Raw genomic sequence first — 18184 nt, 5'->3', positions numbered from 1 at the left:
GAAGAACAGCCTTCATCTGAGATCTGACAGTGTGACAGACTGAAAACACACAAAACAACACAGAGTTTATCATATTAATACACAATGAATCATTATTTACATCATCAACATGAGTGTCTTTCATTTTGTTTTCATCTTCTTTTGTAAACAGACATGTTGTTAAAATCATGTCACTAAGAAGAAGAAAAGAAGACAGAAACAATCTGTAACTTTTAGACATCTGTTACACAATGTATTGATCAGTATTGATCCAGAGTCTTCAGAGCAGATCAGAAATATGAAACAAATAGTATCAACATTATTATAATATTGAATTAACAGTTATAGTATTCAAAATGAATAAAAGTGTGGTTCTTTATGTGTGATTAAATTGATTCATAATATTCATCAAGTATAGTATCAGGTACGTGCGGTTAGAGGAGGCTGAGCCTCACCTGACATCATGAAAAGTACAAAGAAATAATAATGATCAAATCAAATCAATATTGATATTTCTCTACTAATCTGTGCTGTAAATGTAATTTCTGTATGATTCCAATCTTTTCAAGCATTTCATAATCAAAATCACAAAAGGTGAGCATGTAATGTTCAAACCGAGAGGAGAGGCAGCGACAAGCTGTGCTTCACCTCAGATTGCGCAATCCCTCACGCTCACGGTGGAATAAAAAATGTACTGTGTGTGTCTGTGTGTGTGCGTGAGTGTGTGTGTGTGTGTGTGTGTAAAGAATGCAGATATGAAACATGAAAAACAACCAGGAGTCAATGTCCAAGCTGCTGATTGAATGGTGGTTTAGCTCCTCTATCGGAATGATGTTTGTAAATCTGCCTCACCAGCCATGAACCTCACGTCTCTGTATAGTATATTTAATATACTCATCAATACTCTTTGTGTCCTTTTGAGTGACATTCAATACGTAGACCAATCAGATAGTTATTGATTAAACATGAAGGTGCTACACTAGCAGCAGACAGTGAACCCACCTCAGAGTCTCCAGACTACAATGTGGACTCTCCAGAAAACCACTCAGCAGCTTCACTCCTGAATCCTGCAGCTGGTTTCTACTCAGATCCAGTTTTCTCAGACTGGAGGGGTTTGACTTCAGAGCTGATCCCAGAGAAGAACAGCCTTCATCTGAGATCTGACAGCCTGACAGACTGAAAACACACAAAACAACACAGAGTTTATCATATTCAATTCAATTCAATTCAGTTTATTTTGTACAGCCCAATATCACAAATTACAAACTCCCCTCAGAGGGCTTTACAATCTGTACACATACGACATCCCTGACCTTTGACCTCACATCGGATCAGGAAAAACTCCCCAAAAATAACCTTTAACAGGGAAAAAAGGGAAGAAACCTTCAGGAGAGCAACAGAGGAGGATCCCTCTCCCCGGATGGACAGAAGAATAGATGTCATGTCCTGACCCTTTCCCCCCTGACCTTTTGACCCCTGACCCTTTGCCCCCCTGACCCTTTGCCCCCCTGACCCTTTGACCCCTGACCCTTTGCCCTCTGACCCTTTGGCGCCTGACCCTTTGACCCCCTGACCCCCGACCCTTTGGCTTCTTGACCCTTTGAACCTTTGCCCCCCTGACCCTTTCCCCCCTGACCCCTACCCTTTGACCCCCTGACCCTTTGCCCCCTGACTCGTTGACCCCTGACCCTTTGACCCCCTGACCCTTGGCCCCCTAACCCTTTGACCCCCTGACCCTTGGCCCTGACCCTTTGACCCCCTGACCCTTTGCCCCCTGACTCGTTGACCCCTGACCCTTTGACCCCCTGACCCCCTAACCCTTTGACCCCCTGACCCTTGGCCCTGACCCTTTGACCCCCTGACCCTTTGGCCCCCTAACCCTTTGGCCCCCTGATTCTTGGCCCCTACCCTTTGCCCCCTGACCCTCTGACTCTTTGACCCCTGACCCTTGGCCCTGACCCTTTGGGCCCCTGACCCTTTCCCCCCCTAACCCTTTGGGCCCCTGAACCTTGGAGCCCCTGAACCTTTGGGCCTCAGAACCTTTGGGCCCCTGAACCTTTGACCCCTGACCCTCTGACTCTTTGACCCCCTGACCCTTTGGCCCCTGACTCTTTGACCCCCTGACCCTTTGGGCCCCTGACCCTGACCCTTTGACCCCTAACCCTTTGACCCCCTGACCCTTTGACCCCCTAACCCTTTGACCCCCTGACCCTTTGACCCCCTGACCCTTTCCCCCCTGAACTTTTGGCCCCCTGACCCTTTGACCCCTGAACCTTTGGCCCCCTGACCCTTGGCCCCCTGGCTCTGTGCCCAGTAGCCCTGTTCAGTAGTCCACCAGCAGCATGAATCCAGACCAGTTGTACATTTCATGATTGTAGAGGATGACATGCAGACAACGAGGCAGCTGATGTGAAGTGGAACATATGACCAGGAAATGTAACACGTGATGATCAATACGTAGACCAATCAGATAGTTATTGATTAAACATGAAGGTGCTACACTAGCAGCAGACAGTGAACCCACCTCAGAGTCTCCAGACTACAATGTGGACTCTCCAGAAAACCACTCAGCAGCTTCACTCCTGAATCCTGCAGCCGGTTGTAACTCAGATTCAGTTCTCTCAGACTGGAGGGGTTTGACTTCAGAGCTGATCCCAGAGAAGAACAGCCTTCATCTGAGATCTGACAGCCTGACAGACTGAAAACACACAAAACAACACAGAGTTTATCATATTAATACACAATGAATCATTATTTACATCATCAACATGAGTGTCTTTCATGTTGGTTTCTTCTTCTTTTGTAAACAGACATGTTGTTAAAATCCTGTCTGTAAGAAGCCTGTGAAGCTGTGAAGATGAACACACCTCTACCTGTGAAGCTGAACATATAAACACAATTATGTTCAACAACTCGTTGTCCTTGGTCATGGTGGCCACAGCACTTAAAAGAATAATCTTCATAATTCTCAAAATTCTGATCCTTTGCTTTTTATTAACAGCATTTACTTTCAATACTTAAGTACATTTAATATCAGAAAATTACTTTTGATACTTAAGTACAGTAAATATCAGATACTTTAAGACTTGTACTCCAGTAGTATTCTCATAGGTGACTTTCACTTTGACTGGAGTCCTTTTCCAGTACGGTGTCTTTACTTTTACTATTGTTTTGGGTACTTTAAACACCACTGTGTATTGTGGCCAACCAGAGGAAAAGTCCAGCAGACAGAGCACAGGGGACCCTTTGGGCCCCTGACCCTTTGGGCCCCTGAACCTTTGGGCTCCTGAACATTTGGGCCCCTGAACATTTGGGCCCCTGAACCTTTGGGCTCCTGAACATTTGGGCCCCTGAACATTTGGGCCCCTGAACCTTTGACCCCCTGACTCTTTGACCCCCTGACCCTTTGGCCCCTGACTCTTTGACCCCCTGACCCTTGGCCCCCCTGACCCTTTGGCCCCCTAACCCTTTGACCCCTGACCCATGGCCCCCTGGCTCTGTGCCCAGTAGCCCTGTTCAGTAGTCCACCAGCAGCATGAATCCAGACCAGTTGTACATTTCATGATTGTAGAGGATGACATGCAGACAACGAGGCAGCTGATGTGAAGTGGAACATATGACCAGGAAATGTAACACGTGATGATCAATACGTAGACCAATCAGATAGTTATTGATTAAACATGAAGGTGCTACACTAGCAGCAGACAGTGAACCCACCTCAGAGTCTCCAGACTACAATGTGGACTCTCCAGAAAACCACTCAGCAGCTTCACTCCTGAATCCTGCAGCTTGTGGTTGAAGCTCAGATTCAGTTTTCTCAGACTGGAGGGGTTTGACTTCAGAGCTGATCCCAGAGAAGAACAGCCTTCATCTGAGATCTGACAGCCTGACAGACTGAAAACACACAAAACAACACAGAGTTTATCATATTAATACACAATGAATCATTATTTACATCATCAACATGAGTGTCTTTCATGTTGGTTTCATCTTCTTTTGTAAACAGACACGTTGTTAAAATCCTGTCTGTAAGAAGCCTGTGAAGCTGTGAAGATGAACACACCTCTACCTGAGAAGCTGAACATATAAACACAATTATGTTCAACAACTCGTTGTCCTTGGTCATGGTGGCCACAGCACTTAAAAGAATAATCTTCATAATTCTCAAAATTCTGACCCTTTGCTTTTTATTAACAGCATTTACTTTCAATACTTAAGTACATTTAATATCAGAAAATTACTTTTGATACTTAAGTACAGTAAATATCAGATACTTTAAGACTTGTACTCCAGTAGTATTCTCATAGGTGACTTTCACTTTGACTGGAGTCCTTTTCCAGTACGGTGTCTTTACTTTTACTATTGTTTTGGGTACTTTAAACACCACTGTGTATTGTGGCCAACCAGAGGAAAAGTCCAGCAGACAGAGCACAGGGGACCCTTTGGGCCTCTGACCCTTTGGGCCTCTGACCCTTTGGGCTCCTGAACCTTTGCCCCCCTGACCCTTTGGGCCCCTGAACCTTTGCCCCCCTGACCCTTTGGGCCCCTGAACCTTTGGCCCCCTAACCCTTTGGGCCCCTGACCCTTTGACCCTTGGCCCTGACCCTTTGGGCCCCTGACCCTTTGACCCCCTGACCCTTTGGCCCCCTAACCCTTTGGCCCCCTGATTCTTGGCCCCTACCCTTTGCCCCCTGACCCTCTGACTCTTTGACCCCTGACCCTTGGCCCTGACCCTTTGGGCCACTGACCCTTTCCCCCCCTAACCCTTTGGGCCCCTGAACCTTGGAGCCCCTGAACCTTTGGGCCTCAGAACCTTTGACCCCTGACCCTCTGACTCTTTGACCCCCTGACCCTTTGGCCCCTGACTCTTTGACCCCCTGACCCTTTGGGCCCCTGACCCTGACCCTTTGACCCCTAACCCTTTGACCCCCTGACCCTTTGACCCCCTGACCCTTTCCCCCCTGAACTTTTGTCCCCCTGACCCTTTGACCCCTGAACCTTTGGCCCCCTGACCCTTGGCCCCCTGGCTCTGTGCCCAGTAGACCTGTTCAGTAGTCCACCAGCAGCATGAATCCAGACCAGTTGTACATTTCATGATTGTAGAGGATGACATGCAGACAACGAGGCAGCTGATGTGAAGTGGAACATATGACCAGGAAATGTAACACGTGATGATCAATACGTAGACCAATCAGATAGTTATTGATTAAACATGAAGGTGCTACACTAGCAGCAGACAGTGAACCCACCTCAGAGTCTCCAGACTACAATGTGGACTCTCCAGAAAACCACTCAGCAGCTTCACTCCTGAATCCTGCAGCTTGTTTACACTCAGATTCAGTTCTCTCAGACTGGAGGGGTTTGACTTCAGAGCTGATCCCAGAGAAGAACAGCCTTCATCTGAGATCTGACAGCCTGACAGACTGAAAACACACAAAACAACACAGAGTTTATCATATTGTCTTTGTGTGTGTGTCTGTGTGTGTGTGTGTGTCTGTGTGTCTGTGTGTGTGTGTGTGTGTGTGTCTCTGTGTGTGTGTGTGAGTGTGTGTCTCTGTGTGTGTGTGTGTGTGTGTGTGTGTCTCTGTGTGTGTGTGTGTGTTTGTGTGTGTGAGTGTGTGTGTGTGTGTAAAGAATGCAGATATGAAACATGAAAAACAACCAGGAGTCAATGTCCAAGCTGCTGATTGAATGGTGGTTTAGCTCCTCTATCGGAATGATGTTTGTAAATCTGCCTCACCAGCCATGAACCTCACGTCTCTGTATAGTATATTTAATATACTCATCAATACTCTTTGTGTCCTTTTGAGTGACATTCAATACGTAGACCAATCAGATAGTTATTGATTAAACATGAAGGTGCTACACTAGCAGCAGACAGTGAACCCACCTCAGAGTCTCCAGACTACAATGTGGACTCTCCAGAAAACCACTCAGCAGCTTCAAGTCTGAATCCTGCAGCTGGTTTCTACTCAGATCCAGTTCTCTCAGACTGGAGGGGTTTGACTTCAGAGCTGATCCCAGAGAAGAACAGCCTTCATCTGAGATCTGACAGCCTGACAGACTGAAAACACACAAAACAACACAGAGTTTATCATATTCAATTCAATTCAATTCAGTTTATTTTGTACAGCCCAATATCACAAATTACAAACTCCCCTCAGAGGGCTTTACAATCTGTACACATACGACATCCCTGACCTTTGACCTCACATCGGATCAGGAAAAACTCCCCAAAAATAACCTTTAACAGGGAAAAAAGGGAAGAAACCTTCAGGAGAGCAACAGAGGAGGATCCCTCTCCCCGGATGGACAGAAGAATAGATGTCATGTCCTGACCCTTTCCCCCCTGACCTTTTGACCCCTGACCCTTTGCCCCCCTGACCCTTTGACCCCTGACCCTTTGCCCTCTGACCCTTTGGCGCCTGACCCTTTGACCCCCTGACCCCCGACCCTTTGGCTTCTTGACCCTTTGAACCTTTGCCCCCCTGACCCTTTCCCCCCTGACCCCTACCCTTTGACCCCCTGACCCTTTGCCCCCTGACTCGTTGACCCCTGACCCTTTGACCCCCTGACCCTTGGCCCCCTAACCCTTTGACCCCCTGACCCTTGGCCCTGACCCTTTGACCCCCTGACCCTTTGCCCCCTGACTCGTTGACCCCTGACCCTTTGACCCCCTGACCCTTTGACCCCCTAACCCTTTGACCCCCTGACCCTTGGCCCGGACCCTTTGACCCCCTGACCCTTTGGCCCCCTGACCCTTTGGCCCCTGACCCTTGGCCCCCTGGCTCTGTGCCCAGTAGACCTGTTCATTAGTCCACCAGCAGCATGAATCCAGACCAGTTGTACATTTCATGATTGTAGAGGATGACATGCAGACAACGAGGCAGCTGATGTGAAGTGGAACATATGACCAGGAAATGTAACACGTGATGATCAATACGCAGACCAATCAGATAGTTATTGATTAAACATGAAGGTGCTACACTAGCAGCAGACAGTGAACCCACCTCAGAGTCTCCAGACTACAATGTGGACTCTCCAGAAAACCACTCAGCAGCTTCACTCCTGAATCCTGCAGCTGGTTTCCACTCAGATCCAGTTTTCTCAGACTGAAGGGGTTTGACTTCAGAGCTGATCCCAGAGAAGAACAGCCTTCAACTGAGATCTGACAGCCTGACAGACTGAAAACACACAAAACAACACAGAGTTTATCATATTTAATTCAATTCAATTCAATTTATTTTGTATAGCCCAATATCACAACCTCCCCTCAGAGGGCTTTACAATCTGTACACATACGACATCCCTGACCTTTGACCTCACATCGAATCAGGAAAAACTCCCCAAAAATAACCTTTAACAGGGAAAAAAGGGAAGAAACCTTCAGGAGAGCAACAGAGGAGGATCCCTCTCCCCGGATGGACAGAAGAATAGATGTCATGTCCTGACCCTTTCCCCCCTGACCCTTTGACCCCTGACCCTTTGGGCTCCTGGCCCTTTGCCCTCTGACCCTTTGGCCCCTGACCCTTTGACCCCCGACCCCTTGGCTTCTTGACCCTTTGAACCTTTGCCCCCTGACTTTGGCCCCCTGACCCTTTGGCCCCCTAACCCTTTGGCCCCCTGACCCTTTGGCCCCCTGACCCTTTGACCCCCTGACCCTTGGCCCCCTGGCTCTGTGCCCAGTAGCCCTGTTCAGTAATCCACCAGCAGCATGAATCCAGACCAGTTGTACATTTCATGATTGTAGAGGATGACATGCAGACAACGAGGCAGCTGATGTGAAGTGGAACATATGACCAGGAAATGTAACACGTGATGATCAATACGTAGACCAATCAGATAGTTATTGATTAAACATGAAGGTGCTACACTAGCAGCAGACAGTGAACCCACCTCAGAGTCTCCAGACTACAATGTGGACTCTCCAGAAAACCACTCAGCAGCTTCAAGTCTGAATCCTGCAGCTGGTTTCCACTCAGATTCAGTTTTCTCAGACTGGAGGGGTTTGACTTCAGAGCTGATCCCAGAGAAGAACAGCCTCCATCTGAGATCTGACAGCCTGACAGACTGAAAACACACAAAACAACACAGAGTTTATCATATTTAATTCAATTCAATTCAGTTTATTTTGTATAGCCCAATATCACAAATTACAAACTCCCCTCAGAGGGCTTTACAATCTGTACACATACGACATCCCTGACCTTTGACCTCACATCGAATCAGGAAAAACTCCCCAAAAATAACCTTTCACAGGGAAAAAAAGGGAAGAAACCTTCAGGAGAGCAACAGAGGAGGATCCCTCTCCCCGGATGGACAGAAAAATAGATGTCATGTCCTGATCCTTTGGCCCCCTGACCCTTTGACCCCCTGACTCTTTGACCCCTGGCCATTTGGGCCAGTGACCCTTAGGTCCCCTGACCCTTTGCACTCTGACCCTATCCCCCCTGACACTTTGCCCCCCTCACCGTTTGGCCCCCTAACCCTTTGGGGTCCTGACCCTTTCCACCCTGACCCTTTTCCCACTGACCCTTTGGCCCCCTGACCCTTTTCCCCCCTGACCCTTGGCCCTGACTCTTTGACCCCTGACCCTTTGGCCCCCTAACCCTTTCCCCCCTAACCCTTTGGCCCCCTAACCTTTTGGGGTCCTGGCCCTTGGAACCCCTGGACCCTGACCCTTTTCCCACTGACCCTTTGGCCCACTGACCCTTTGCCTCCCTGACCCTTGGCCCTGACTCTTTGACCCCCTGACTCTTTGCCCCCCTGACCCTTGGCCCTGACTCTTTGACCCCTGACCCTTTGACCCCCTGACCCTTTGGCCCCCTAACCCTTTCCCCCCCTAACCCTTTGGCCCCCTAACCTTTTGGGCTCCTGGCCCTTGGAGCCCCTGACCTCCTGACCCTTGGCCCCCTAACCCTTTACCCCCTGACCCTTTGCCCACCTAACCCTTTGGCCCCCTGACCCTTTGGCCCCCTGACCCTTTGACCCCCTGACCCTTGGCCCCCTGGCTCTGTGCCCAGTAGCCCTGTTCAGTAATCCACCAGCAGCATGAATCCAGACCAGTTGTACATTTCATGATTGTAGAGGATGACATGCAGACAACGAGGCAGCTGATGTGAAGTGGAACATATGACCAGGAAATGTAACACGTGATGATCAATACGTAGACCAATCAGATAGTTATTGATTAAACATGAAGGTGCTACACTAGCAGCAGACAGTGAACCCACCTCAGAGTCTCCAGACTACAATGTGGACTCTCCAGAAAACCACTCAGCAGCTTCAAGTCTGAATCCTGCAGCTGGTTGTAACTCAGATCCAGTTCTCTCAGACTGGAGGGGTTTGACTTCAGAGCTGATCCCAGAGAAGAACAGCCTTCATCTGAGATCTGACACCATGACAGACTGAAAACACACAAAACAACACAGAGTTTATCATATTCAATTCAATTCAATTCAGTTAATTTTGTATAGCCCAATATCACAAATTAGCCTCAGAGGGCTTTACAATCTGTACACATACGACATCCCTGACCTTTGACCTCACATCGAATCAGGAAAAACTCCCCAAAAATAACCTTTCACAGGGAAAAAAGGGAAGAAACCTTCAGGAGAGCAACAGAGGAGGATCCCTCTCCCCGGATGGACAGAATAATAGATGTCATGTGACCAGAATGAACAGAGTTACATAAACACATTACATGAATATGACAATGTATGAATGGAACTCCAATCCATGAAACAGAAGGAGGTAGAGAGGAGGGAAGGGGGGGGGTGGGGTGGGGGGCATCAGCAGGGCCAACACAGGAGGCCGGCTCACCAGCATCAGACACCTCCAGGTCCAATGGACCCTATGAGACGTGAAGTCACAACGACTCTGGGGAGGAAGCAGAGTTAATAAGGTGCAATGGAGAGATGTAAATTCATCCATAAGGAGAGAGAGAAGAGGAGATAGGTGCTCAGTGTATCCTAAAACATCCCCCAGCAGCCTATAAGCCTATAGTAGCATATCAAGGGGCTGGACCAGGGCAAACCTGATTCAGCCCTAACTATAAGCACTATTAAAGAGGAAAGTCTTAAGTCTATTCTTGAATGAGGTGACTGTGTCTGCCTCCCGGACTGAAAGTGGAAGCTGGTTCCATAAAAGAGGAGCTTGATAACTGAAGGCTCTGGCTCCCATCCTACTTTTTAGGACTCTAGGAACCACAATTAGCCCCACATTTAGTGAGCGCAGCTCTCTAGTGGGGCAATATGGTACTACAAGCTCCTTAAGATATGATGGTGCATCACTAATCAAGGCTTTGTAGGTGAGGAGAAGAATTTTAAATGTGATTCTTGATTTTACAGGGAGCCAGTGCAGAGCAGCTAATACAGGAGTCATGTGATCTCTTTTCTTAGTTTTTGTGAGTACACGAGCTGCAGCATTCTGGATCAACTGGAGGGATTTAAGAGACTTATTAGAGCAGCCTGATAATAAGGAGTTGCAGTAATCTAGTCTGGAAGTAACAAACGCGTGAACCAGCTTTTCTGCATCTTTTTGAGACAAGATGTGCCTGATTTTTTAAATGTTATGTAGATGAAAAAATGCAATCCTTGAGATTTGCTTAACGTGGGAGTTAAAGGACAAGTCTCGGTCAAAGATAACTAGAGATTCTTTACAGTGGTGTTGGACGCCAGGGAAATGCCATCTACAGAAACCACATCACCAGATAATTGATCTCTGAGGTGTTCAGGGCCAGTAAAATAACTTCAGTTTTGTCTGAGTTTAACATCAGGAAGTTGCAGGTCATCCATGTTTTTATGTCTTTAAGACATTCTTGAATTTTAGCGAGCTGGTTGGTCTCCTCTGGTTTGATCGATAGATATAATTGAGTATCGTCTGCATAGCAATGAAAGTTTATGCAGTGTTTCCTGATAATATTGCCCAAAGGAAGCATATATAAGGTAAATAAAATTGGTCAAATCACAGAACCTTGTGGAACTCCGTGATTAACGTTGGTGGTCATTGAGGCTTCATCGTTTACAAAAACAAATTGATATCGATCTGATAAATAGGATTTAAACCAACTTAGTGCGGTACCTGAAATGCTAATCGACTGATCCAGTCTCTGTAATAGGATGTCATGATCAATGGTGTCGAACGCAGCACTAAGGTCTAATAATACCAGTACAGAGATGAGTCCTTTATCAGCACTAAGGTCTAATAATACCAGTACAGAGATGAGTCCTTTATCAGCACTAAGGTCTAATAATACCAGTACAGAGATGAGTCCTTTATCAGCACTAAGGTCTAATAATACCAGTACGGAGATGAGTCCTTTATCTGATGTAATTAGGAGGTCATTTGTAATTTTCACGAGTGCTGTCTCTGTGCTGTGGTGTTTTCTAAATCCTGACTGAAACTCCTCAAATAAACTATTCTGATGTAGGAAGTCGCACAACTGATTTGCGACTACTTTCTCAAGGATCTTAGAGAGGAAGGGAAGGTTAGAGATCGGTCTGTAGTTAGCCAACACCTCTGGATTAAGAGTGGTCTTCTTCAGGAGAGGTTTAATTACAGCTACTTTGAAGGAATGTGGTACATGGCCTGTTAGCAAAGAGACATTAACAATATCCAGCAGAGAGGTGCCAATTAAAGGCAACACGTCTTTAAGCAGCCTCGTTGGGATGGGGTCTAAGAGACAGGTAGACGGTTTAGAAGTAGAAGCCGTTGAGGACAATTGGTCTAGGTTAATGGGAGAAAAGCTATCCAAATATACACCAGGGCATACAGCCGTTTCCAAGGCCACTCCTCTTGATGACAGATCGGCAGTAGTTAAGGGCAAGAGAGCATCAATCTTGCCTCTAATAGTTCAAATCTTTTCATTGAAGAAGTTCATGAAGTCATTACTACTGAGGTCTATAGGAACACACGGCTCCACAGAGCTGTGACTCTCTGTCAGCCTGGCTACAGTGCTAAAGAGAACCCTGGTGTTGTTCTTATTTGTCTCTATTACTGATGAGTAATAGGCTGCTCTTGCATTACGGAGAGCCTTTTTATATGTTTTAAGACTATCTCGCCAAACTAAGCATGATTCTTCCAGATTGGTGGAACGCCATATGCTTTCAAGCTTTCGTGAAGTTTGCTTTAGTTTTTGGGTCTGAGGGTTCTACCAGGGAGCAAACCTCCTTTGCCTCACTGTCTTTTTCTTCAGTGGGGCTATCGAGTCTAGTGTCATTCTTAGTGAGCCTGTAGCACTATCGACAAGATGATCAATCTGGGACGGACTAAAGTTAGCACAGGAGTCCTCCTTCACATTGAGACGTGGTATTGAATCAAATGCAGAAGGAATCGCTTCTTTAAATTTAGCTACAGCACTGTCAGTTAGACATCTGGTGTAGAAACTTTTGACTAACGGTGTACACTCCGGAAGTATAAACTCAAAAGTTATGAGGTAATGGTCTGACAGAAGAGGGTTCTGTGGGAAGACCTCCAAATGCTCAATGTCAATGCCATATGTAAGAACAAGGTGGAGGGTGTGGCCAAAGCAGTGAGTGGGTTTCTGTACTCTGACAGAAGCCAATCGAGTCCAACAATGAGATAAATGCAGTACTAAGGCAATCATTATCAATATGCACATGAATATTAAAATCTCCTACAATAATAACCTTATCAGTTTTAAGGACTAAACTTGATAAACACTCTGAAAATTCAGATATAAATTCTGAATATGGACCGGTACAGTATAACAAATAGAATTGGCTGTAATATTTTACAGGTTGGATGTGAAAGACTAAGAACAAGGCTTTCAAATGAGTTGTAATTTAGTTTAGGTTTAGGATTCATTAATAGGCTTGAGTCAAAGATGGCTGCTACTCCACCTCCTCGGCCGGTGCCTCGAGGAATGTGAGTATTAATATGACTTGGAGGAGTTGATTCATTTAGGTTGACATATTCTTCATGCCTCAGCCAGGTTTCAGTAAGACACAATAAATCAATGGGATTGTCTGATATTAAATCATTTACTAATACAGCTTTAGATGACAGATCTAATATTTAGGAGTCCACATTTAATTCTCTTCTTTTGTTGCACTGTGGCAGTAGTGATGTTAACCTTTATGAGGTTATTTTGTATGACTCCTCTTCTGGTTACTTTTGATTTAATTAATTTAAGTGGCCGTGGGACAGACACAGTCTCTATAGAGTTAAGGTTAAGGGTGGGTAACTGCTCGAATGGAAGTGCAGAGAAGGGTGGAAGACTACAACTCTGCTTCTGCTTCCTGATCTGAACTCTGGGTCATGGATTAAGTCCGTTAATCAACTTGGCCATGTTTGCAGAAATGAGACGCGCTCCATCCCAAGTGGGATGAATGCCGTCTCGACTCATCAGATCAGGCTTTCCCCAGAAAGTCTGCCAGTTATCTATGTAGCCCACATTGTTTGCTGGGCACCACCTGGACAACCAGCGGTTGAATGACGACATGCGGCTATACATGTCATCATTGATCAGATTGGGGAGAGGGCCAGAGAAAACTACGGTGTCCGACATTGTCTTGGCATAAGTACGCACCGATTCCACATTAATTTTAGTGACCTCCGACCGCCGCAGTCGGGAGTCATTACCGCCGGCGTGTATAATAATCTTACTGTAACTACGCTCATCTTTAGCCAGCAGTTTTAAACAAGATTCAATGTCGCCCGCTCTGGCCCCCGGGATGCATATGACTTTGGTCCCTGGCTTCCCTATCTTCACGTTTCTGACTATGGAGCTACCTATAACCAGAGTGGGTTTCTCAGCGGGTGCGTCGCTGAGTGGGGAAAACTGGTTCGAAACATGAAGAGGTTGGCTGTGCTCAGTGGACTTCTGTTTAGACTTAAAACCCCTTCGAACAGTCACCCAGCCATCCGGCTGCTCGGGGGCTGCCGGGGGACAGCTAACTGAGGCTAAAGCTAAAGCTAAAGGCTCCGCGCCGGCTATGGGGGGTGGCGAGCTAACTAGCGTAACTGTCTGAGCTTCGATGGTGCGCAGCCGTGCATCTAACCCACTTAGAACTGCCTCCAACCAGCAAATGAACTACACTTGTTGCATGTACCGTTATCATTAAGAGAGGCAGAGGAATAGCTATACATGAGACACTCGGAGCAAGAGGGAGGGGAGGGGGAGAAGAAAACATCGAGAGCTGCTAAGCTGGCAACCGGAAGTGATGCAATACGCTTACCGGAAGAGAGAGAGAGCGATGCGTTCAGGGACCTCAAGGAAGGCTTTTCTTGACCTGCTCAAGGTTTGCTGCTGCTTCACTGAATTTCCCCACGGGGATGAATAAAGTAATGAATCATATCATGACATACGACATCCCTGACCTTTGACCTCACATCGGATCAGGAAAAACTCCCCAAAAATAACCTTTGACAGGGAAAAAAGTGAAGAAACCTTCAGGAGAGCAACAGAGGAGGATCCCTCTCCCCGGATGGACAGAAGAATAGATGTCATGTCCTGACCCTTTCCCCCCTGACCCTTGGCCCCCTGACCCTTTGACCCCTGACCCTTGGCCCCCTGACTCTTTGACCCCTGACCCTTTGCCCCCTGACCCCCTGACTCTTTCCCCCCTGACCCTTGGCCCCCTGACTCTTTGACCCCTGACCCTTTGCCCCCCTGACCCTGACTCTTTGACCCCCTGACCCTTTGGCCCCCTAACCCTTTGCCCCCTGACCCTTGGCCCTGACTCTTTGACCCCCTAACCCTTTGCCCCCTGACCCTTTGCCCCCCTGACCCCTGACCCTTTGACCCCCTGACCCTTTGGCCCCTGACCCTTTGCCCCCTGACCCTTGGCCCCCTGGCTCTGTGCCCAGTAGACCTCTTCAGTAGTCCACCAGCAGCATGAATCCAGACCAGTTGTACATTTCATGATTGTAGAGGATGACATGCAGACAACGAGGCAGCTGATGTGAAGTGGAACATATGACCAGGAAATGTAACACGTGATGATCAATACGTAGACCAATCAGATAGTTATTGATTAAACATGAAGGTGCTACACTAGCAGCAGACAGTGAACCCACCTCAGAGTCTCCAGACTACAATGTGGACTCTCCAGAAAACCACTCAGCAGCTTCAAGTCTGAATCCTGCAGCTGGTTCCAGCTCAGATCCAGTTTTCTCAGACTGGAGGGGTTTGACTTCAGAGCTGATCCCAGAGAAGAACAGCCTCCATCTGAGATCTGACAGCCTGACAGACTGAAAACACACAAAACAACACAGAGTTTATCATATTAATACACAATGAATCATTATTTACATCATCAACATGAGTGTCTTTCATGTTGGTTTCATCTTCTTTTGTAAACAGACATGTTGTTAAAATCATGTCACTAAGAAGAAGAAAAGAAGACAGAAACAATCTGTAACTTTTAGACATCTGTTACACAATGTATTGATCAGTATTGATCCAGATTCTTCAGAGCAGATCAGAAATATGAAACAAATAGTATCAACATTATTATAATATTGAATTAACAGTTATAGTATTCAAAATGAATAAAAGTGTGGTTCTTTATGTGTGATTAAATTGATTTATAATATTCATCAAGTATAGTATCAGGTACGTGCGGTTAGAGGAGGCTGAGCCTCACCTGACATCATGAAAAGTACAAAGAAATAATAATGATCAAATCAAATCAATATTGATATTTCTCTACTAATCTGTGCTGTAAATGTAATTTCTGTATGATTCCAATCTTTTCAAGCATTTCATAATCAAAATCACAAAAGGTGAGCATGTAATGTTCAAACCGAGAGGAGAGGCAGCGACAAGCTGTGCTTCACCTCAGATTGCGCAATCCCTCACGCTCACGGTGGAATAAAAAATGTACTGTGTGTGTGTGTGTGTGAGTGTGTGTCTCTGTGTGTGTGTGTGAGTGTGTCCGTCTGTCTGTGTGTGTGTGTGTCTCTGTGTGTGTGTGTGTGTGTGCGTGTGTGTGTGTGTGTGTGTGTAATGACTGCAGATATGAAACATGAAAAACAACCAGGAGTCAATGTCCAAGCTGCTGATTGAATGGTGGTTTAGCTCCTCTATCGGAATGATGTTTGTAAATCTGCCTCACCAGCCATGAACCTCACGTCTCTGTATAGTATATTTAATATACTCATCAATACTCTTTGTGTCCTTTTGAGTGACATTCAATACGTAGACCAATCAGATAGTTATTGATTAAACATGAAGGTGCTACACTAGCAGCAGACAGTGAACCCACCTCAGAGTCTCCAGACTACAATGTGGACTCTCCAGAAAACCACTCAGCAGCTTCACTCCTGAATCCTTCAGCTGGTTTCCACTCAGATCCAGTTCTCTCAGACTGGAGGGGTTTGACTTCAGAGCTGATCCCAGAGAAGAACAGCCTTCATCTGAGATCTCACAGCGTGACAGACTGAAAACACACAAAACAACACAGAGTTTATCATATTCAATTCAATTCAATCCAGTTTATTTTGTATAGCCCAATATCACAAATTACAAACTCCCCTCAGAGGGCTTTACAATCTGTACACATACGACATCCCTGACCTTTGACCTCACATCGGATCAGGAAAAACTCCCCAAAAATAACCTTTGACAGGGAAAAAAGGGAAGAAACCTTCAGGAGAGCAACAGAGGAGGATCCCTCTCCCCGGATGGACAGAAGAATAGATGTCATGTCCTGACCCTTTGGCCCCCTGACCCTTTGCCCCCCTCACCCTTTGGCCCCCTCACCCTTTGGGCTCCTGGCCCTTTGGCCCCTGACCCTTTGGCCCCCTGACTCTTTGACCCCTGACCCTTTGGCCCCTGACCCTTTGGGCTCCTGGCCCTTGGAGCCCCTGACCCTTTGACCCCTGACCCTTGGCCCCTGACTCTTTGACCCTTGGCCCCCTGACCCTTTGGCCCCCTAACCCTTTGGGCTCCTGGCCCTTGGAGCCCCTGACCCTTTGACCCCTGACCCTTTGGCCCCTGCCTCTTTAAACCCCTGACCCTTTGACCCTTTGGGCCCCTGACCCTTTGCCCCCCGGACCCTTGGAGCCCCTGACCCTTGGCCCCCTGACCCTTTGACCCCTGACTCTTTGGCCCCTGACCCTTTGACCCCCTGACCCTTTGCCCCCTGACTCTTTGACCCCTTACCCTTTGGCCCCCTGACCTTTGGCCCCTGACCCTTTGCCCCCTGACCCTTTGACCCCCTGACCCTTTGGCCCCCTGACCCTTGGCCCCTGAACCTTGGCCCCCTGACCCTTGGCCCAGTAGCCCTGTTCAGTAGTCCACCAGCAGCATGAATCCAGACCAGTTGTACATTTCATGATTGTAGAGGATGACATGCAGACAACGAGGCAGCTGATGTGAAGTGGAACATATGACCAGGAAATGTAACACGTGATGATCAATACGTAGACCAATCAGATAGTTATTGATTAAACATGAAGGTGCTACACTAGCAGCAGACAGTGAACCCACCTCAGAGTCTCCAGACTACAATGTGGACTCTCCAGAAAACCACTCAGCAGCTTCACTCCTGAATCCTTCAGCTGGTTTCCACTCAGATCCAGTTCTCTCAGACTGGAGGGGTTTGACTTCAGAGCTGATCCCAGAGAAGAACAGCCTTCATCTGAGATCTCACAGCGTGACAGACTGAAAACACACAAAACAACACAGAGTTTATCATATTAATACACAATTAATCATTATTTACATCATCAACATGAGTGTCTTTCATGTTGGTTTCATCTTCTTTTGTAAACAGACATGTTGTTAAAATCCTGTCTGTAAGAAGCCTGTGAAGCTGTGAAGATGAACACACCTCTACCTGTGAAGCTGAACATATAACACAATTATGTTCAACAACTCGTTGTCCTTGGTCATGGTGGCCACAGCACTTAAAAGAATAATCTTCATAATTCTCAAAATTCTGACCCTTTGCTTTTTATTAACAGCATTTACTTTCAATACTTAAGTACATTTAATATCAGAAAATTACTTTTGATACTTAAGTACAGTAAATATCAGATACTTTAAGACTTGTACTCCAGTAGTATTCTCATAGGTGACTTTCACTTTGACTGGAGTCCTTTTCCAGTACGGTGTCTTTACTTTTACTATTGTTTTGGGTACTTTAAACACCACTGTGTATTGTGGCCAACCAGAGGAAAAGTCCAGCAGACAGAGCACAGGGGACCCTTTGGGCCCCTAACCCTTTGGGCCCCT

At 46.7% G+C, this 18184-nt stretch overlaps 1 protein-coding gene across 1 annotated transcript; it reads right to left on the bottom strand.

The window, feature by feature from the left end:
• Positions 1-413: 413 nt before the first annotated feature.
• On the bottom strand, positions 414-6021 carry LOC117740677 (ribonuclease inhibitor-like; the record flags this gene model as incomplete). Its single annotated transcript, XM_034547208.1, has 4 exons — positions 414-434; positions 3753-3873; positions 5229-5402; positions 5870-6021. Coding segments are annotated over 4 exons (468 nt in total), but the record flags the coding sequence as incomplete, so codon positions are not given.
• Between the last annotated feature and the right edge of the window lie 12163 nt (positions 6022-18184).

Source organism: Cyclopterus lumpus, chromosome 12 (genome assembly GCF_009769545.1).
Source record: "Cyclopterus lumpus isolate fCycLum1 chromosome 12, fCycLum1.pri, whole genome shotgun sequence".
Taxonomy (NCBI): Eukaryota; Metazoa; Chordata; class Actinopteri; order Perciformes; family Cyclopteridae; genus Cyclopterus; species Cyclopterus lumpus.
This window is presented reverse-complemented; position numbering and strand designations above follow the sequence as displayed.